Consider the following 23089-nt stretch of genomic DNA (forward strand, 5'->3'; position numbering starts at 1 on the left):
CTTCTGGCATGAACCCTCCCTGAACTCACAGGATCCTGTCCACTATCACCATTTGGTACTTAGCATGTGCCCCCTTTCATTGTTGATGATCGTTTGTGTGTTTATTGTGCCAGGCGGGGTGCTAGGCACCGGAGTTGTAGGTAGCATTTGCCACCAGGGGAAAATGACCCCTTATAATCAGCCCAAAGCACTACCCAATCCAAACACACTGAGTGCTTTATGGAGCAGAATGCAGAGCCACCATCCTCAGAGTTTTCCAGGCCAGGAAACAAACCCTCTTATAAGGGATGGAGTAGCACAAAACAGTGACAAAGGCGAGCAAGGCCAACTCAGCAGAGCCATGAAAGGGAGATCAGAGAAGGCTTCACAGAAGAGGTGTCAGGGGTTGCACTACAGGGTAGCACCTGTGCTAAGGTTCTAGCAAAGGGGCTGGGGACAGGAGAAACAGTAGGAGGCCAGCTTGAGAGGGCCTGGTTGCTGCTGCAATGAGAGGTGTGAGGAAGAGGGGTGAGTTGGAGGCAAGGCTAGGATTCCAACTTAAGGCTCTGGCAGGTGGTGGTTCATTTGTGTTCCATTTCTCCCCCATGAGGCTGTGAGTTCCTTAAGGATATGACGGTACCATAATACTGCACGACATGACTATAGGGGGGAAGGAAGCCGGAGGGATAAACAGACTGCCACATGCAGCATTTGTGGACCATGCAGAACTACAAGTCCAAGTTCTAAATTCTTTATATCCCCCTTGGAGCTGTACATAAATGTTTGTGAATTAATAAACAGTAGGATAGAAGCCTTATGTAAATACTCGCAGTCTGGTAGTAGTGGGGTTGCAGATAATTAATGATGGAAGAACTTTGGTGATTCAGAGAGAGAGAGAGAGAGAAAACCTAGTAGCTTGGGGCTATGAAAGAGTTTGGTAGATATACATTCTCCACCAACTGCAGTCCTTAGCCTGGCCTCTCGTCTTTGCTCATGGCTAATAATCGTTAGGGTTACTTTAGGAGACAGAGATTTTGCACATACTAAGTCAAGGCTAATGTTTTCCTACGCTCATTTTCTACTTCTTCCAATTTCTGCAGAAAAGTATGTATTCTGTCTGGTGATTTTCGGGCACTTAATTTGAATTCTAGGCACTTGCTTCTACTTTATTATTTTTCACCTTATGTAACAAACATTACATATTGCTTTATCGTTCACAAGAATCTCCCAGTCTTTTTCATCTTGTCATTGGCAAGACAACCTTAAGTCGGGGCGAATCACTGAGCAAGCGAAGGGAGCTGAGACTCAAAGTAGTTTAGCTGCTTGCCCAGGGGCCATAGCTAGAATGCCTGGAGCCAGGAATCTGGCCCAAGTTCAGAGCTCTTTCCACTCTGCTGCCCAGCAAAAGAAACAGATCTCCAGGGGGAAGGCTTCGTTCCCATGAGCCCACCAGAGTCCGAAGAGCTGTTGGGGTGGCCCTTATCCTTGGCCTGCTGGCTTTGGAAGGTTAAGGAAGTGGGAATCCAATCGGTCACAGGCAGCAATTGCCATTGGGGGAAATGACCCCTTATAAACAGCCCAAGGCACTACACAATCCAAACGCACTGAATGCTTTATGGAGCAGAACACAGAGCCGCCATCCTCAGAGTTTTCACAAACATTTTCTAAACTGTACTTTTTCTTTTAATGAGGCCAGCATTTTTATACATCTCTTAGGATTTGTAAATGTGAAAATACGTTCAATAATAACACCCATTTAAATTGCAAAACTCCTGCACTGGAGGTTTGATTTTTAAATATTCGTAGAGTTGAGATCCTGCTGGTTCACTGAGGAAGGCAATTAATCTCGTTGGCAAATGCGATCATTATGTGTATTTAGAGGTGGGGAGTTTGGGGAGGTGGTTACGGGAGGAAGGGGTGAAATACTGTCGAGCAGCTCCATTTGTTATAACATTATTAGTTATCAGCCACCACACCAGAAAGTATGTTCACCGGTGGAATGTCTTATTTTATATTTTTATTCCATTGGAATTTTTCAACATGAGTGGTTTATGAATAATTAAACATTGTGGAGGCAAAAATTCAAATCAACTGGGCTTTGTGTTTATTGTTTTATTTGCATTTATGCAGATAAAACCGTCCCATCTGAGAGCCTATTTGAGAATTTAATACTATATTTGTGAGCGCTGAGGAAATCAATTAATGGAAATGAAATGTTCGAAGTTTCACAGCCTGACAGAAGCAATCTCAAGCTGAAGTCACTGAGTGTCTGCATGGGCTTGAGAAGGAGAGCATTCCAAGCCCCTAAATTGAATTGCCACCATATAGCAATTAGTTTATTGATTTAATTAAGAATGCCACCTTTTAATTTTCAGGTCATGATCGAAACATTTTCTGATTGAATAGATGGGGGAACACTGAAATGATGGATCTATGAGAAACAATCTTTCAATAAATCAAAATCTAATGTGAAACAGAATCCCCAACATTGACTTGTGAGCAGACAGACATAAATCTATGCAGATTATTTGGGAAATTTTGAATGTTCGATGAACTGCGGATTCCAAACAAATGAAATGAGAAATATGGAATTTCGTGTCACCTTAGCAGAAAACCTCACCCAGAAAGTAAAAGTCCCTAAGTATACTTTCAGAAATAACTTCTCTTAAAGGCCAAGAGTTAGCTTTCTTCTTTCAAAAATTTTCACCATGAGAGAAGGCATGATTTTTAGCCGAGACTCTATTTTAAAAATCATAAATACTCTTTCATTTAATGATACACTTTCTATCCTTCCACAAATGTTTGGCCACATTTTACACATAGAGTCACCTACAATGTCTAAGATGAACTTAGTTACCCATGTAAAAATCCCCAGAGGGAAATAAAGAGATTGTGAGGACATGGCTTATGACATTTTATACATAAAGGTGCCAGTTTGCTGAGGTTCTTTAGATGCAATATAAATGCCGTACCAAAAAACACGTAAGGCAAACTTCCTTAAGACAGGGACAAGACACCAAAGAATGTTTCTTGTGTATGTATGTGGTTTTTTTTTTTTTTTTTTAGTTTGCCAAATTTTGGGAAAAAATAAAGTGTGTTTTTTTATTTTTTTTTATTTTTTTAAGTATGCACCAACACAAAAAGAGGAAAAAATCCAAGCATAAAAAATAAAGGAGTCCTATTCCTAAAGGGAGAGAGAGTTTAAGTTTTACTATTGTTACTACACTACACCTCCACCACCACTTATTATCATCTTTAGATTATTATGGTTATCACTTAGATTTATTGAATGTGCCTCTCATGTGCCTGGCGTCAGGGCAAGCTCATTACCTGCATTGTCTTATCTATGTCTCACAGTACTGGATGGGTGTGTGCTAGTTCCTTTCCCATTTTACAGATGAGCAAATCAAGACTTGGGGAGGAGATGAACTTGCCCGGGGCCATCAGTTAGCAACTGGTTGAAGCAAGAGCCAACCCATCTCCCTCTGACTCCATGTGTGGGCTCTTGGAATAACCCCATCTGGCTGTTTTTGGTTGCAGCTGGGGAGACTTGCTGGGGAGGAAGGTGAGCAAGAGAGAGCAGAGATTTCTGTTGGAGGCGAGGGTGTCTTGAGTAGCATCACTAAAGGCAGGGCACTGCCTTGCAGGGTGGGAGCCCTCAGGCCGAGGAGCCCTGCCCAGTGGGCCACACGGCAGGATGCTCAGATCTCCCAGGGGGAAAACGTGCAGGAAGGCAGGACACACAACTCTACTTACTGGCGTAGGGCGAGTTGGCAGCTGAGCCGTTGAGGAAGGTTGGGGAGCCGCCCAAATTGGACATGGCGGCAGAGCCGTATCCGTTCATGCTCGTGGTGACGGAGTTATAGTTGGTCTGCTGGGGAGTGGTGCTCGGCACGTACCCGTGTGGTGATACGCTGCTTGAGTTGCGGGTGAAACCTGAGGGGTGGGGGCGAAACCGGGGGTGAGGGTGGCGTTCAGATGGGGGCCATCCTTTGGAAGACTCGGGGAAAGGGAGGTCTCTGTTTCTTGCCCCCTCGCCACAACCCAGAAGGAAGGGATTGGGTGATTCATGTGCGTGGGTTGGTGGTGCTAGCTCTGTGATTAAAATGGAAAGCGAGCAAAAGACACATTTCTTAGGAGATCATAAATACTTAGCAGGGCCGTGAGAAGTGGCAATGCAGGCCTATAAATTATCATTTTGGAGTAGAAATAAATCCCGACCGAAGAGATGTACCCTGGAGTGAACAGGTTCCTATTCCCTGGGCAAGAATGATGTGCTTTGGCCCCTCAGAACTTTAATTCCATCCCACTTTGCGATCTGTCATTCACGGTTTATGGTGAAAAGTCAAATGTAGACGTGGCTAAATGCATGCACCCTTTCTAGCCCCCTGCACTAGATTATCAGACGTGACAGTTGGAACCAAAATTCTACAGTAACATTAGAGACACACAAACTCAGCATCTCCCCTTTGGGACGAACATAATTTTTGAAAATAAAATTGTTTTAGGACAAATGAATGTGGAATGGGGAGCTTGGGGTTGGAAAGGGTCAGGGAGGACAGGAGGGAGGAGAAGGGCAGCTTCTGACCCTGATTGGTGGCTTGCGATGCCTCGGAGACATTGACGGCCAGTTGTCCACTGAACGAATTCACGCCCATCATCCCTGCGTGGACCGAGGTGTTAGCGAGGGCCGGGAGCTGGTTGTGGTTGCGTGGGACGCTGTACAGGGCCTCTGCAATGTCTGCCGCTCTCTTCAGAATAATTTCCTGAAAAGTCAAAGGAATATCCCCTTTACCTACCCCCAGTCATACTCCCCACGGTACCATTCTGCCAGTACCAGGCACTTTGCTCAGGGCTTTCAATGGTTCACTGCTTTCAGTGGTTAAGCCAATAAACCTGTGATGTCAGTCTCACACCATCATGTTCGTATCACAAATGGGGAAACTGAGGCTGGGGAAACTGAGGCTCGGAAAAGCGAAGACCTCACCTAAAAGCACTTAACCTATGCAAGAACAGAGCTGAGATCCATTTGACCTTGAAAGCCCATTATCTTAACCATTCCTTCATACGATAGCACCACGGGCAATGACTCATAGAACTCTGAGGTTACCAAAGAAGAGAGCAAGAGAGAGCGAGAGCGAGAGCGAGAGCGAGGGGGAGAGAGAGAGAGAGAGAGAGAGAGAGAGAGAGAGAGAGAGAGAGAGAGAGAGAGAGAGAGAGAGATTGACTCTGCAATTCATCTCTTCTGTTGATGTTAAGGGCAGGTTGTAGATGACTACCTGAGTCCCTGAGTATTAATGGGACTGTGTCCCCCAGACATTGACTTAGGCGACACAAAAAAAAGAGGTGAATGATTTGTCACACTCACAGTTTCCTAAGCAATTTGAATCCTAAACATGGAGTTCCTCTACGAAATAGAAGCAGACAATATTATTCAGGCCTTGTTACACCTTTTAGAAGAAATGAAACCCCTATTCTCTTCCTAAATTTGCTTGAGAACTTGAGAGAAATAAAATAAAGCGCTGGTAACTCTCCTCTTCAATTATGAAGTACATTTCCACTAAAGATTAGTTTTAAATGGAGTACCTTTTCTTGCAAGGAAAATGATTCAGTAGAAAAGGCAATAAAAGATTTACAAAAGAGAGAAGGACTGAATAGCCTTACAACATGTTATAGCTGAATTACTTATACTCTTAACTCATGCACATGGCTTTTCCATTTTTTGTGCTTTCTCAAGACTTACAAGAATGAATCTGAGATCTTCAGTCGAATGTGGAAGTCCACACGGTTTAGAGACCCAGAATGCTCACCTGGTTGTTGTGTGGCATCCCATACAGCGCTTCTACCAGATCTGCTGCTCTTTTGAGTATTACTTCCTGTCAAGAGAAAAAGCAGATACAATCCTTTGAGTGAAGGTTACAGTCCTCAGAGTGCTGTTATCTTTCCGCATGATCAATCAGGTCCCTCTGGCCATCCTTTGCCAAGGCACTGCTAGAAAGGCAGGAGCATGGAGAACCCCAGAGTGGCGTGCAACCGCCAATTCATCCCTGTTCACATACAAACAAAAGGTGAGTATCATGGGTACCACAAGATAAAATACATCGCTCCATAGTGCGCCATAGGCACGAAAAAGCACTCATATGTTTATTGCTGAATACAATTCTGTGGTCATTTACTAGATTACTACAATCAACGTCATTCAGTGCATGTTATGAATCCCCAAGATGTGTTTATTTTGCACTTAATTGCTTATTCCAGGAACCCTGACCTTATCAGACAGGTCATTTTCGAGGGATTTCCAATCAATCATCAGTTACTAGAAGCATGTAGCATTAAACTTCTTTTGTTTATCTCCCTTGTATGGCAGACCCATGATATAAGGGGGTGATGCACTAAACCCACATACTAAGGCAATGCACTGTTTGTCAAAGGCTCTTACAAAAGGATTCTCCCATTCCCAGAAGCCCCCTCTATAGCGATTTTCATGGCTAGCAGACTCTGCTTCTTTTATAGCAATTCTTTGCTATTTCAGTATTGTTTGTCATTTGCTCATTCAATCTCATCCTATATATATGCCCTGCTGCTCATCTCAGTTGAAGAAAACATATCTCCCTCTTTTCATTTAGACAGGCTTCCATATTTAGTTTGCATGCTTGGTTCTAATAATACCAGGTACTCTCCAAAAATGCATGTGGTGGTCATTTTTTTCATTCTAATCAAAAGAATCACTCTCTCTTCATTTTGTCCTAATTTTCTGCAGATTCATTCATACTAGAATGTGGGGGCGGGGAGGGAGCAAAGTTAAGCTAGATGTATATAACAATGGGGGCTTATCAGGGAACCAAACCTAAGGGTGTGGTATGATTAGCAGAGGTTATTTGCAGGAAAATATGTTTACCACTTTTTGCTGTAGGTAAAGTTTCAAACAGAAGTTTAACTTTAAATATTTTACACAATAGCTTTCTGCATGGAGGAGCAGTGCTGTTCAATTTTTATATACTGCAGACGCTGATCAGAAAATAGGGATATAATTGCATTCATTTTGCTGTCACCATAGCCTCTTCAAAAATCCTTGAACAACTCTTGAAATGACAAGCTTTTAGATACATATTAGCATTTTTCAATTTTAAATTCTCTATAATATAAGATAAAATAGTTGTCATACTACAGTAACTACTTATGACATATCTAATGTCCTAAATTCAAAAATGAGATAGAGGGGTTTTCAGTTCTCAATAAACATGAATGCTTACCTTAAGCTGCTAGAACCCCTTTATAAAACAGTTATTTTTCAAGTAGGGAGTAAAAAGCATTATCTAATCAATGAGGTTTGAACCAATACATCTGAAATCATTTCTTTATTTTTTAATGCAAGCTACAAGATAATTTACCACTTTTTGTTTGCAGTATTGTCTGACCACAGCAGTTAATAATTTACTACAGTGTGGGCACACTAAACCCTATCCCCGGATCAAATTCAGCTTGGGTTGCTTTCACTAAAACCTCATGGCTTTATCTGGCTCTCAGGAAAGATTAAAACAAAACAAGATTAAGTTAGTTTATTTACTAAGATTTGACTTCTCTGGGTCTACGTTCATTTATTTCTTCAAATAAATATTTATACTAGTGTTTGGGCTTGGCAGAGAAGGTATTATTCTTTCTTTCCATTTGAGGGCAAAACAAAACAAGTCCCGTTTCTCAAAAGCATGATGAGGTGCAGGAAGAAACTGAACTTCACTCCTGTGACACTATCATTGGGGACTTAGACCAGTGCTCCTTATTTTAATTAATTACATGGAACCAGGGAGGAGGGAAGTTTCAAAATTAAATTCCATCTTTGAAGTTTTTTGTAAGCCCGACAAAATTTTATCAATCAGTGTATATTGCATATTTTAATCTTATCTATTGTTGGTGATGAAGTTTTTCAATGGCATAATCCACTTACTTCTCTTTCTCCTTATTTTGATATGCTATCCGGAGCTCTCATCACCATTTAATCTTATAAAAATGAAACATGTGAATTTTGTTTCCTAAAGTTGCATCCGCCTTTGAACTCATTATGCCAGAGCATGTCTTTCCATTTAGTACATTGTCATAGGTGGGCCACCAGCACAGTGTCGCTTCAGGCCAGCATTCTTGGATTTGAAGAGAGCGAACCCAGATTTCTTATCCTAGAAGTGACACCCTTAAGTGATATTTTCCCTATTTTAAAATATTCTTCACTGCAATACAACCTTTAAGGGCTTAAGGGAGACTTGGTTTGGCTTTGCCAATGTGATTCAGCTCCCATTAGTTATTTCTGCAAATAGGATGGAGAAAGGAAATTTCTGGGCCCTCTATGAGTTAGTGCAACGGACCTGCAAGGTGCTTGGATTTCGGTGACCAGAAAATTGCTCTCACTCCATGTCATTACGCTCCCAGTGAACTAGCCCCCAAGCGTGTTTGTGTTGGGGATCTAATATATTGCCTTTCAATCAGAGCTGAGAGCCACTGAACACACAGACAGAACATGACGAGCAGGTCAGGAAAGCAATAAAGATTTTACAGAGCTGTCCAAGGTGCTAAATTTACTCAATAATGGGTTTGGCACCATAGTGTTAACCTCTCATTTACTACCAGTTTGAGGGACTAAATTGAAGTAGCTGACTTCATTTACCTTGAAATGTATATTTTATGACATTATGTAAGTAGATTGAAAGGGCACTGCAGTTTTAACAATTTAAAGGCTAAAGCATGTTTAAGATGAAACTTGAATATTTATTGTATATTGCACTTAAAGTATATAGAATGTTAAAATGTATTGATTAAATTTGTAAAAGGCATTATAAAAATGACAGGTAGTATAAAAGATGTATGCCTTTTAAAATCAAATTGATAGTGTATGCTATCTCTTCTGTGGTCACAAGTGTAATTTTTTTGCAGTTTTAGATGGTAATTTGAAAAATCTGTAATTTCACATTAGGAAATGATTGAGTCTTGGATGTTAAAAAAAGAAATTTCCCATAAGGGGAAAAGAGCTGGATGTTTCATATAATCTTTTGTCTCTAAAATTGTTCTTAAAGTCTTATTTTTTGTGGCATTAGGCGGGAGCACAGTATAAGGATCCTTCCATTCTAATATGCAATTTTAATATTTCTGAAAAGAAAGAGCACTTGACTAGCACTAATATCTAATTTTTCAAGGCATTTATTTGTCAGGAGAGATTTTTTCTACTTTTCATAATGTTTAAAATGTCTCCCTACTTGCAGTTTTAAACATGAGGGTAGATATTAGACTCTTCCAAGATAATTAATCCTATCCTTGGATTTTAAAAAAATCCCATTTGGGAATTAAAAAGACAAATACTAGTATCCTAAATATTGAAAAGCCCCAGAGTCTCCTTATAGAGGTAATGCTTGTTCTCCAATCTACATCCTGAGTAAGATGACTTTTCTTTTTACTGCCTTGGATTTTTTTTTCTCTCTTAAAGATACAGAAAGTGTTTACTCCTTAAAGACAACAACAAGTTTTTGCTGATCTGTTTCATCTCACAATTCAAACCTGGCTTCACCTGTCTTGCTATGACCATCAGTTGATGATTATGTGAGTAGAGATCCGCAGAGAAAAAAAGTGAATACATTATGTTAAATCTATTTAGAATCTACAGAAATACTGGGGAGACTCAAGGAGGACCAGGGTTCCACGAAACAGTTTAAGTGTAATTGTTATGGTTTTTACCTATGTTTTGGCAGCTTTACAATAAAAATGCTGAATGGGCTAACAGATACAAAGAGAACATTCAATTTACTTTCTATGTTGCAACGCAATTAGCAAAGTAACATTTGAGCTTCTTGTTGCCTCAGTTGTAACATGTGGATATTATTCTCCAGCTTTCAAGGTACATTATCTTCCCAAAACTGAGCAATAGGTTTCTATGAGGGTTACAAAAGATTGCCCCCAGCATCTGGTCTTTCCATCTCTATCCAATCTTGTCTCCCAAGGCATCTGAAGAGTTGCTCCCCATTCTCGTCCTCCCCAGCCTAGAACTAAACCATTTGGCTCCTTCCTGTGTCCACACCTTCACTCCTTTGGCCTTTCCTTTTTTGGGCATGCTGGCTTCAATCTATGCCCACTTATAATGCTCCTCCATCCTCTAAAGCCTGGTACAGAAGGTGGCGATGGTGGTATAGTAATGAAAGAGATAAATCTCATTTATTGGAAGTGGAACATCAACTCATTCAATCTTAACAGAGAGCCCCTTGAGGTACCATGTGTGTCACCATTTGGCAGATAAGGACACTGACACTCACTGTAGTCAGCTAAGTCTCCCTCAGTATTACACAGCTGACTAGTGGCTGAGCAAGGATTCAACCCCAGGCTTGTTAGATATCAGAGCCTGAGCTCTTGAGAATTATACTATTCTATCAGAAATGATTCCACCTACACTGATACACTTCAACTCATTGTTTCCCCTATTCCTCTGAAAAACAGTGTGGACCATCTGCACGACCCAGCACAGCAGAGAAATACATGCTGGAAGGTCATTTGCTCTGATCTGAACTGTGTTCGTCTTCACACTTAAGCTACACGGTAGGCTCTTTGAGGCCATAGATGTCTTAATCTCCTTCTCTAAGCCCCTAGCACAATGTTCAGCCAACCACAAATCTTTAGAGATTCTTGTTGAAGAGTTTACTCTAAGATAGTCACTGATTTTAAAAAGTGCATGCTTAATTTACATGATGAAATGACACAGTCATATATCTGGCATATGTTATAAAAGCAGAAGACTTAAATTTGGTGTTCCATTTGGCTACAGGCTTTTTAATCCAATATATAAATTCCCAGAGGACAAGTTTTGATCACTGTGAGTTGTTTTTTTTTTTTTTTATGTCGCTTTTTTTTTTTTTAATGAATTTGCTCTTTCACTCCTGCTGGCTTGTGGTTACATTTTAATTTTGTGATTAATATAATGAATCATGTCTAGTACAGACATTATCTCAAGCTATAGGCTGCTAGCAACATGAGGTTGGTCTTGATGTACATCAGCCTTTTATTAACTGTACTCTTAGGCCCCTAGAAATACTTAGGTATTTGCACATTAACAGAAAGCCACATTGGGAACCAGCCATATCATGTCAAATATCCAGACATAGTTCACTCATCTTTTCTTCTGTTTCATGACATTGAAATCTCTAAGGATTATTCACCATCCGTGGGTGTAACTAGTAAGCTCATGTTCACTGGTCACCACCTAGCCTTCCAGGGTTAAGGGGAAGGTTGTCTAACTAACCAATACTAGACTAATTTATAAGTTCAATTCAATGTTTTGGGTAACTCAAACTCAGATGAGCAGGAAAGATAGCCTGAACTTCCTTTCATTCATAGTACATGTAAGCCAACTCATAAAGCCATTTACCAACATGGACATTAATTTTCAAGTTTCGGGATTAGATTTTGAGACTCTGGGAACTCCCTCATAAAATTAAGGCCTGAGGATGCGTCAGTAATTTGGGAAGACAATCTGTGCTTGGCTTTATACTTGCTCAAGTGGGAAATAATGTTTTGAGAGATGTAGAAGACAAACCACAAAAAACAGTTATCAAAGTTGAGTTGGGTGGTTCTTGAGAAATAAATACAATAATTTTCTGTCACTGCACATCTCCCTGACACCTGTTTATCACCAATCTACTCTGCCTTATCAGGGGATTAAAGATGCAATGGGCCACCTATCAGCAACATAAAACAAAGTAGAATGGCAAAATTATTCCTGATTTAGAGTTGATAAGCACCTGTCAATGAAATCAGCATTGATTTCACTGGCCTCCTTGCTCTGGAGTTTACTGTAAGACCCAGATTTTGGAGTGTACATTCAGCTCACCAGACTTTAAGTCCTGGCTCTTTCTCCATTTACTTCTGAAAGTCTGGGTGTTATTACCAATTGGAAAGCTCGAATGCTGAAAAATTGATTAGAAGCGTCATGCAGCCCGCTTCCTGCAGAGCTGGATGTACAATGCAATAAATACCAGTTGTACTAAGATGTATTTCTGTGGAGGGTAGTTTTATATCCCAACTTCCTTTGTGTTTATTCAGCCAAATGGAAAATTCCACAATGGTAGACTTTGCATTCTAAAAAATCAGTATAATGAGGGCAGTGAGGGAAAGAGTAAAACAAACCAAAATAACACTTGGGCACTGTTTAGTTTCCCATCCTCTGAGACATTCCTCAAATTTTTCATTTTTCTTGTAATATGAACTTCTCGAAATAGAGCTTTACCGCAAATCATTAGAAGCCTTTAGTGTCACACTTTAAACACTCTTTACTCAGAAGCCCTATGACTGAGAAGAGTCACTTACATTTAGCATGAATATAATTAAACATGTTTCTGTTGAAAGGGGCATTCTCATTATGGCTAAGGACCACTTTAGAGTCAATTGAAATGGAAAGGAGGAGCATAAATGAAGTATAGGTAGCAAGTGGTTATTTCCAGGGAGGCATAAAATGCCAAATGTGTAACAATTATATTTTACAACCCTGCATCCTAAAGGCTTCATAGTATTTTATTATATAAGAAGATTCAGCTGAAGCTTTGACTGCTCTACAAAACATCCTAGTGCATACTTGTTGCCTGTAGTCTTTAAAGAAAAAAAAAAAATTCAAACCACAGTCAAAATCTGTAGAAATTTCCAGAACAAAGAAAGGAACTATTTTGAAAGAATCTACTGCTACTAATGCAGGAGGCCAAGGCATCAAAAAAGCATTCAAGTCTAGAGAAAATGCAGAGGGTACTTCTGAACCTCCTCTAATTTTCGAGTTGATTTTATGTTCAGATTAGACAACGGCCCTCTTACTTCTCCAACGTATTATTTTGTGTCACCCTCCAGCTTGGCTGGAGGTACACCAGAAAGCTCTGCCTTTGTTAAAAACATGGTGTAGGAGACTTCTGAATCACATGAAATTAAACCAGGTTGTAAGCTAACACGGTATCAACGTAAGACATACTAACTTACATGATTGACTTTTACAGTGGAAAGAAAAAGGCTGTTTGCAAGCAGCTGTTATTGCCTCAGTGGAAAAAAAAAAATCAATGAAAGTGAAATGAACACGAGATTTTGTCTGAGTTGCAGTTAATACCACTGAAGAGCTATGGATATTAAAAGGTCAACAAATAAATTAGCCAGAGTGTTATGAAATGAATGATTTGGCTCATAATTTTATTGAGTGAAAATTGTTCGCTGCCTATTAGACCAGGTAATTTTTATCTGGTGCCTCAATTACTGTTCCGTAAGCAATAATATAGTTGTAAGAGCTGTTGGTTCGATCGCGTGACCTCTGAGAAGCTGGCTAGGACAGCTGACTTTACTATGATGGATAACTGAGCTTGGGCTCCAGGAGGTGCCAAGCTCCCCTTTCCTGCAAGGGGATCTCATAAAAGAAACATTACAGCTTGATTCATTTTACCAAAATGTTCGACTTTTCAAGTGTCAGCAGTTAAGTATAAATTGTGAAACCAGGTATTCCTGAGAAGAGTTATGACAATGGTTTTCCCCCCTTTTGGGTCTCCTGGCATTTTCTTCTAAATGGTGTCATGGTAATTGGTGAATGGGAGCCTGGGGTGCTTCCCGCCACAAATACAGTGAGAAATGGTGTCTGCACCCTTGTGAAAATGACCCGCTTGCAGGTACAGAGCTGAACTCGGTAACCTCTGGTAGGATCTTCTGATTCCAATTCATTGTACTGGTTTAAGACCCGCGCTCTGGGTTAGGTCCTGCTGAGTGGCCTTGGAAATCGACTTTCTGATCAGGATAAAAGTCTCTGCTTAAAGAGAAAGCTCTGGACAGAGGTGCCTTTTTCAGGGGTAGGTTGTAAAGTCAGCACATGAAACAAAAACTGCCTAGAGTCAAAATTACCCTTGAAAATCTTTTAAGTCACCTTTAAGTCGGCAAGGCCTGGGCTTTTAGAAACACAAAAAGCCCAAAATTAACTACTTCTGTTTCTCTTTGTCTTTTGGCTGTGGCTTTTCTTTCCCTGGGGCAAGGCAGAATAAGTATCTAGCTTGAAAGTAAAAAGACCACCGAGTAAACAAAGAGATGTATCTGTCACATACCTATGTGTTTGTTTGTATGTTCGTGTGTTTGGTGTGTGCGTACAAATATATGTGTATATTTATATTTTTGGACACATACTGGAGTTAAACCTGAGTAAGTGATACGTGTTCGTGCTGGAACTATACTGTACTTTAAGGATATCTAAGGAAGGCAAAAATATAGTTTGTTTTTGCTTCTTAAATTGTTGAACATCATCAGCTGTTATATGTACCTCCAGACAAGTGACATCTGTCATTAATGATTCCCAAGGCTTTGCGGATGGTCCTGAGTACAACTGCAATGAAAATCCACTTCCTTAAGACTGCCTGGCTCGATCTTTGTTCCTCCAGGGCTTAATTACTCAGGGCTGAAGATAGGGGGAAAGAGTTAAACCTCTTGGCATCTTCGTTCCTAAGGACTTCGGTCTTTAAGAGGAGGATGTTGGGTGTTAGGAGGTAGAACTGAGCTGGCTCCTTGTTCCTCCTGCTACTTCTCCTTGACCTAGTGAGTAATTATATTCAATGCTCCTCTACCAGGGTGCGATATGAAGTGGGTTAAACTTAACCCTCCTCATCAAGAGCTTAGTGCTAAAAAAGAACTTGAAAGAGGCCCAGGGCTGAGCTATTGGATAACTGTTAGTGCAAGGCCCTCCACATAGCTCTGCAGCTAAATGGGGAAAGAACGATTCCTAAGGTTTGCCTGTGTGTGCGTGCTGAATTCTTGCTGTCACTTTTGCCTAGCTCAGCCCTTTGTGAGCTAACCTCAGTCTAGGCCACCACTTCCCTCCTCCCTCCAACCAAGCTTGAGGGATTTTAAGATCGGTTTGCAAAATGGCCTTTTTTCTTCACATTTCTTTTTCTTACTTCTAGGAGGCAGTCCTTAGAGATACAGGCTCTGGATCCAGAGTCCGATAGACTTGGCTCAAATCCGTGCTCTGCTACCTATTAGTACTGTAAATTCAGGCCTCTAGGTCCTCATCTGTGAGACAGAGTTAATCACAACAGCTGGCTCCGTAGATTGTATTTAGTTAGTGCTAATCAAGCAGCAGCCAGTAATATGACCAATAATCCCCACTTATATTTCCAGAAAACATTGGTAAAATTTATATATTCATGGTCAGTGTCTATTGCATGTCTGAGTGTTGTGTTTGAGATGTCATCCTATTAGTAAAACCCTATAAAAGATTAGTAAAACCCTATAAACTATTCTGAATGGACTAATGGTTAGGAAGTATGGGGAAGGAGAAAACCCCCATTTACTAGCTGTGTACGCTTGACCAGGTTACCTGTCCTCTCTAGCGTCAATTTCCTCAACTCTAAAATGGGAATAATACAATAATGACAAGTAGGATAATTTACTGCAAAACAAGTCATTTAAAGATAAAATGAATAAAGTAAAGAAGTAAGAATTATAACTGTTGTGGTGGCCATGGGTCTTCTCAATGAAGCCACAACTTCCTTTTCCAGAAAAATTATATGTGAAGGCATGGGTGTGTGCATACTCCTAACACACACACACACACACACACACACACACACACACACACACACACACACACACAGATTCTACATACAATTTCAGGGGTGCACAGATGTAGGCTGAACTCCCCTGATAAAAGAAATGTAAGTAGTAGGGGATAGCAAGCCCCTAAACAGATCACATTATCAACTTGGGAAATGGAATTTGCCTGTAAGTTTTCTGGCAGATATAGGGGAGGGAGGGGAAAGGACTGCATTCCATAGTTAGTGTTTTTGACAAGAGAATGTGGAGACAAAATGTTTCCTGGAATCGAATTCAAACGTGTTGTTTTTTTTTATATAAGAGTTGAATATACCATAAGATTTGCATGTTTTGCCTGTCTTTTGTTTGAATAGGGTCACTTTTGTTTCTCTATATGTTAATAGAGTTTCTTCAAATTAAAAAAAATTATAAATAAATAAATAAATAAATAAATAAATAAATAAAATGAAGAGGGGCCAGTGTCAGTGTGGAAGATAAAGACGTCAGGTTTTCCTTCTCCTTTTCTGAATCCCTTAGTCATCCTGCTTTCTGCTAAGAGGCAATGTGCTTATGCAAAGGATTTCTTATTTGTGTTTTCACTGATGCAACTGCAGGTTTTGAATTACTGATAGTCTTTGCATAAAGACTAAAACAATAAAAGCATAATTAGAAGACATTGTATACAGCCGACTCCGGTTTTATTTTGCCCCAGCTCTGTATTTATGATAAATCACTAAACATGAACGCTCTTTAGGGAGGGTGATTTTGGGTCTCATCTCTCCACTGAGCAAAAACAGAGCCTGTGACTGGAGACCGAATTTCAATTTTGCAAGTGTACAGTTGAACCGAATAATATTTGGCACAATGCAGTGCACAACTGAGCCACTAAATGGCTGATTTACTAAATTATTATTAGATGAGCCCTTGCTGTTCCAAATGAAAGTGCAGTCACTGTCTTCCTTCATGGTGTGTTCAAATTGTTCTGTGTTTAAATATTCAGCATGAGGCTAATGTGAACTGATGAACTGAGACTATAAACATTCACTTTCAATACAGATAGAGCGACAGAGATGCAACATATCATGTGGCCCGCAGAGGTGAAAATGATTTATATTTAAGGATGTTACTGCCTCCTTCCATTACTTTAAGGTACTCTTAATTAGCCTGGTGTTTGAAATGACTAATTCCCACGTACACTGGAAGAGCAGCTTCATGGAGACTGAGATTTTCCGAATGCCAAGGAAGGAGAGCTACCATGAGGATTTGCTGCCTTTGTAGTTCCAAAGCTTGAGTCTTCTTCCTGGCTGGCTGGTTACGTAGTACCAGCAGAGTAGTGCGCGTCTGCCAGGGCAACCATGGTGCTTGACCTTCAGTGTGCTCTTTACGCCCACCCAAAGGGTCTACCATCCATCCTGTCTCTAATCCATCCTTCCTACGATCTCCATCGCCCCTGGCATCCATCTCCCTCTCAGTCCATACCTGCTCCATGGCCACACTAGGGCCTCAATCCCCATCTCACTGGCTTCTTTACTGACACCTGCTGGAATGAACAACAACCCTTTGCTCCTTGACGAATATAACCCCTCCTCTCTCTTTCCCCTCTGAGGGCAGTTATAGGCAAGCACTTAAAATACTGTGATCACTTACAGTAGATTAGAATTTTTTATTGGTGCCGTGTTGCCATAACAACACGAAGACAGCAGATGACTTAAGCTAAGCTTGCAAAGCAAAAGGCTGCTCATCTGGCAGTTAAAATGAATACAGTTCATTTCACAAGTTTCCCATATGGACTCTTAGTGTATGGTAATGAGGAGACCATATGGTGAGAGAAAAGGCACTGAGAACAATTGGGTTCCACTGGCTGAGTGGGAACTTGGGAGAGAAAACCTGGGTGAGAGATTCTGGTTTGCTTTCTGGGTTCAGGGTTTGGCTGAGGTTTGTTTGGGATGGTTGTTTTCCATAGGGGTTTCGAGTTTCTTAATCCATTCCTTAATATGTAGGCTGTGTGAAATGACAAACATATTGCAAATTTTGCAATATCATTCATCACACACTGTCAGCGGTGTTTGCAAATCTGACTTGCAAGATCTTTTAAATGTGTTGTTCTTAAAAGGCAACAGTACTAAGTTTTTAGACAAAGTGCAGGAAAATTTAAGCACTTCTGACAAGCAGAAACATTAACAGTAATCATTTTTAAAACACTCGCATCTTTTGCCTGCGTGTTTAGCTGTAAATAATGCTAGAATGTATAAAAGCTTTAAAGTAAAAATGTAATAAATACTTTTTATTATGTTTCATAAAGGATAAAAAAAATGCTTTGTGCCATGTATATGTGCTGTCTATATGTGCGGACGTATAGAGATTGATAGCTCCTCTTCTCCTCACTACTAACCAGATTGGAAACCTGGGAGGACAGCTTGAAAAAGGCTCTAAAGTCAATTCTGTACTATACATGCTTCATAAAAGATGAATATAAATGCATTAGTTAGACACGGTGAGCTAAATTAGAAGGTCAGGCAGGGCTGGGAGGGCTGAAAAATCACACAACCAATGAGTGTAATTACTCTTTTTTAAGTCTATTAAGTGGTGTTGTTCTATCAAGGCTCAGGGGTATAGGACATGAAGAACAAGATAAAGTAATGTGTATTTATTACTCCCACTGGATCAATTTACCAGATATTTTCAGCTCCATAAAGCAAAATACACAAATGCAGCCTTTGTTACTTTTCTCAAACTGCTTTATTTTCTCTAAAAGAGGGGCTGGAGGAGAAACACGTGTTCCCCGAGAAGGTCTCCATGCCGGCCCCTCCCGGTGGGGGAAAGAGAGAAAACTGGTGAGAGTCTGTGGAGGGCGGGGCCAGGTGTCGGCATGGGTGGGGACAGAGAAGCCGACAGTCTCAAGGCGGAATTATCTGGGTGTTCAGACCTGAAGGAAAAGTCGGAACTCGATGTGGTGGAAACAGTGGCTTCTGAGCCCAAGGACATGGGTTTGAATCTTAGTTCTCCCATTGCCAGCTGTGACATCGCAGCGAGTCACCAGAACTCTGGGGGCTCTGACTCCTCATCTGAAATGGGGAACACCCACCGCGCAGGGATTACCAGCCTCTATTTACTGGAGTCAAGCTACAGGCCTGGGATACCTTTTTGCATAAATTATCTCATTAACGCCTATCAAGGATGCTTTGGGGCGACTGCTTTACAAAGGAGAAGCCCGAGGCTTGGGAAATTGAGTCGTGTGCACCAAGTAGTGGATCCAGTTTCCAAAATCCACATCTGTCTGACGTGAGAGCTCACTCTCTTGGTCTCCACCTTCTTAAAAACCTTCATAATGCAGTGCCGGGCTCACAGCGGGCACAAGGCAAACAGTCCCCTGTTTTCCAGGGTTCATGGCCACCTGCGCAGGCTCTGCTCTCACTGCCTCTGGGCTAGGGCTACTGGCCTCTCCTGAAGACAAGGAACCAGTTGAAAGGGGGGAGGAGACACCTTTGACCTCCACAACAGAGAGACAGAGCTCCTTGCTCAATGTCTCTGGACTACATCACTGCAGCCATCAACGTCTCAGAATGTCTGATCATCCCTACCTCTAAATTATAAGAAAAGTCAATCTTGATACCAAAAGTTGGTCCTGTGTTTCCCCCACTCCTGCCAGGATCCAGACAGGAAGGCAAAACTGTATGAAACGACAGAATGCTGTGATTTCTAAACTTTAGCCTGCCTTTCTTTGTGTGCATATGAAAAAGGAAACCAAAAAACATCTGGGGTTAGCATAATTATAGTATTTTAAATTTGTGTGTACAGCAACTATCACTGATGGTGATTTTCAGGGACAAAACAATGTGCAGAAGAGGATTCTGCTTGCTCCTGTTTTCCCCTTTGGTAACTGGGAATGATGCCTGCCTCCCCAACTTCTCTCACAAGAGGGGCTCCAATAAAACAAAGCATATCCAAGTTTTTTGAAAAAACACAAGCCTGTATACAAAGGCATATTATTATGGAAAGCTGTCTGCTCGGTCTTTGGAACAGTTTCATTTGACAGAATATGTGGGTGGTTGTATGAATCTAGCTTTGTCTATTCACAAACACATGGGTTTAATAAAGTGGAGTTTGTTTTTTAAGGTGTGTGGTCCACAGCTCACTGAAACACTCCTGTTTGACAAATACTGACCATGATTCTAAGAAAGGCGGAGCCCATTTGTATCCCCCTAACAATGGACAGCAGAAGTATAAATCTCCCAAGTCCACAGGAATACCTTGTGCTGGCTCCATCCGCCACTTCCTGGCCCTGCCCTTGAACTCTAACTCCACCTTAACATTCAAAGCCAAGAGGACAGCCGCTCAGCTCTGAGTCACGCTGAGAGCTTCCTGGGGTGGGCTGGGGCCAGGCCCTGCATGGTCAAGTGGCTAGAGGCAAGCTTCGGAGTGTTTCCTTAACACACAAACCCATTGTGTCCTTGATTACTCTTCCCAAACCCAGGAGAAAAGGGCTGGGAATTTCACCACCAGGCCACCAGGGACAAAACTGACACGTGCCTATGCTATTTGTTCAACATTTCTGAACATAACGTGCAACCATAAAAATGTTTTCAAAAGTAAGTACACAAAACTCAACCCTAGATTCCATTTCTCTCCTTTCCTTACAAATAAGAAAAGTACTGCCTGGCTTCCTTAGATCCCAACCATTAAAACAGATTTGTCTTCTATTTTTCAATAAATATCTTTAGAGAGGCAACTATCGGCCAGATGCTATGCCAAGCGCACCTGTGGTATTGCTTCTCCTTATCCTTACGTGATCCCTGTGAAATTGGCATGGGTATTATCCCCGTTTTGTAGATGAAGAAACAGAGGCACAGAAGATAAATCACGTACCCAGCTGCTCACCAGGATTAGGATTCCCTATTCTGCAGACTGGACGGAAGAGCTCTCAGAAGCACGAATCTCATTCTCACTGAACCAGCAAATAATCATAGCTACCTTTTTGTTGAGTGCTAAGTAAGTGTTTAAAATATCAACCTGACAAGGTAGGAAATATCCCCATCCACATCTGACAGATAAGAAAACTGAGGCACAGAGAGGTAAAGTATTTTGACTTACGTTGCACAGCTAAGTGGCCAGTCTCTTGAGTCTAATCTAAGACTCTCCTAAAACACATCCAGGGGACCCTAGAGATCAAATGCTAAAGCTAATGCTAAAAAGAAAGTGAAGATGGTTCCCAAATGGGAGGAATCTGGCATTGTACCCAGGCCTTTGTTCCACCACTAAGACAGCTAAGGCACTGCCCGTTAGACACGCATCATTTATACCATTGTGCTATAGAAGTACCAGTCTGTCCCACAGAAAATGCTCAGTCGCTACATTTTTGGTAGGCAGAGGAACCTAATGGCAAATCTCTCCCCAAAACATCCAAGCTGCAAAAGGGGACTGCTGTCCATTATTATAGTTAGATTATTTAATCTAAGTCAGGGTGGAAGGGAAGAGGGAAGGACCTGCAAGATGGAGGCCCCTTTCGAAGATAAGGATGTGAATGGACATACTAATGCATCCTAGGATACCTTCCTCAGGTGAAATGCTCTCAGGAAGTTTTTTACCAAGGGGAACAGCAGCACTGCAGTTCTGGGAAGCGGAAGGCTGAGACTGAAGGCCGAGGGGATCCTTGTCCCCCGAGGTCAAGGTAGAGGGCAGATGCCTGTGCTCATCACAGACCTTCTCTGAGGCAGTGGTGCCCTGACCTGTCCCGCACATCTGTGCGTCAGCCTGAGGGGCAGCTCTCTCCTGGCCAAGTGATGTTCTAACAGGTGAATCTGCCTACAATGCAGCCAGCGGGTTCACTGAGCTAGGAAGGATGGCGACTTCAATTTTCTAAGTGTTTTACAAGAATAGTGTAGATCTAGAAATGACATCTCTCTAGGCTTATGGTGGCAAGGAAAAGGACCTCAAAACTACCATTTAATTTAATAGTCTCACTTGTGTAGCAAATGAAATTTCATTTTGCTGTCAGCAAGCGATGCATGGTAATGCAACTAATTCTGTACTTTGAACATCTTTAACATGTAACTTCTCTCCTCTGGGTCCCCACACAACGGTCATTGCATGTTTGTTCAATGTCCTATTCATATTGGTCACAATTCCTTGTATTTGGCAATCTCTCCCATACAGAGCCCAAATTCCTCAGGTGCAGAGCTGGGAAGATCCCCAACTTTCACAAGTACACGGTCATCAATATCAGTCAGTTTCCTTCTCTCTGGAGGGACATATTGTGGTATGCCATATATTACTCTGTCTTGAATTCTTGTTTAAGTTCTCACATATGTGTGCCTTATTTTCCAAATGGGTAGGATGCCTCAGGAGGAAAGAGAGCCTGCACTCTCTTCCCAGTTTCAAGATCAACCAACATGTTTTCTTTTGAGCTTTAACTGTTCTCCCCTCATTGGGGATAAGTCTAGATCCTCAAGTAGGTGGAAATTTGGTGTTCCTTTTCCTTTTGAGAATTGACGATGTAGTGATTACATAGCCCAGCCTCTGGAGCCAGAGCTGTAGAGGTGTGAATCTCAATTTAGCAATTTACACGCTGTGTGCCCTTGGGCAAATTATTTAATCTCTCTTTGCTTCATTATTTTCTTCTTTAAAACAGGAGTGGTGATAGTACCAACCTCAGAGGGTTGTTGAGAGGATAAAATGACATAATATATGTAAAAATAAGCACAGCATTGCCTAGCACATAAGTACTCTCTACTTTTATTGTTACTTATCTTATAGCCCCAAACACACAAGGCACAAAAATATGAGTTGCTGATCTATGAACGCATTTTTAACTGATACAGAGTTTTATGCGAGTCACTCAAGTCCAAGTTTCCAGAGACCATAACCCAAAAAAGCAGGTATCCTGACCTTTGGCAAACGCTCAGGGTCGCCAGGGTGCCGGGGAATGACCTTCTGTAACCTCTGGAAACCGTAATCGATGGTGGGTTCGTTGAGCGCTGCAATGAAGAAGTCACGCAATTAGAACACTTTCAGGAAATAAAGCAGAACATGATTTGCAATACTGACAGGGTGGAAATAACTGGAAAGTCCAACATTTCATTGATACTTTTGAATTAGATCATAAAATGATGGTATGAATAATCTCTTTGCTGAACATTGTCACCATCTACTTCTGCTATTTAACCACAGTGAGGAATGACTCACCCAAAAGAACAGTAGGAACAGGCCTTGAACGCCGCTCCTCTGGCCAAATTCTATATTCCTTACATCATCATGAATAGAAAGTAAAATGGTATTTGATGTGAGGTTTTAGTATTAGTTCAATGGCTCAGGTAAAAAACAAACAAACAAACAAACAAACAAAACTCAAGGGTCTATACTCTGCAAACAGCAAGAGAATTAAAAGTACCTGCCTAATGGCAATGGACCTGCTGAACCCTAATGGACCTCAGCTGATATAATAAATATCTCAGCACCTTCTGTGCAATTAAGCATGCAACAGGATGATAAGGGCAGAGGAGAGTGGGTGGGGAGGACCCTCTAGGTGTGGAAAGCCTGTACCACCCTT

General features: G+C 41.3%; 1 protein-coding gene across 3 annotated transcripts in view; it reads right to left on the minus strand.

The window, feature by feature from the left end:
* EBF1 (EBF transcription factor 1) overlaps positions 1-23089 on the minus strand; it is a 390172-nt gene that overhangs the window by 12047 nt on the left and 355036 nt on the right. For all 3 annotated transcript variants that reach the window (XM_020283666.2, XM_020283664.2, XM_020283663.2), the window contains exons 11-14: positions 22429-22517; positions 5790-5855; positions 4568-4745; positions 3736-3915 (exon numbers count right to left, since the gene is read on the minus strand). In XM_020283666.2, coding sequence (XP_020139255.1) covers positions 3736-3915; positions 4568-4745; positions 5790-5855; positions 22429-22517 — 513 coding nt within the window. The remainder of the gene's footprint in view (positions 1-3735; positions 3916-4567; positions 4746-5789; positions 5856-22428; positions 22518-23089) is intronic.

Source organism: Microcebus murinus, chromosome 21 (genome assembly GCF_040939455.1).
Source record: "Microcebus murinus isolate Inina chromosome 21, M.murinus_Inina_mat1.0, whole genome shotgun sequence".
NCBI lineage: Eukaryota > Metazoa > Chordata > Mammalia > Primates > Cheirogaleidae > Microcebus > Microcebus murinus.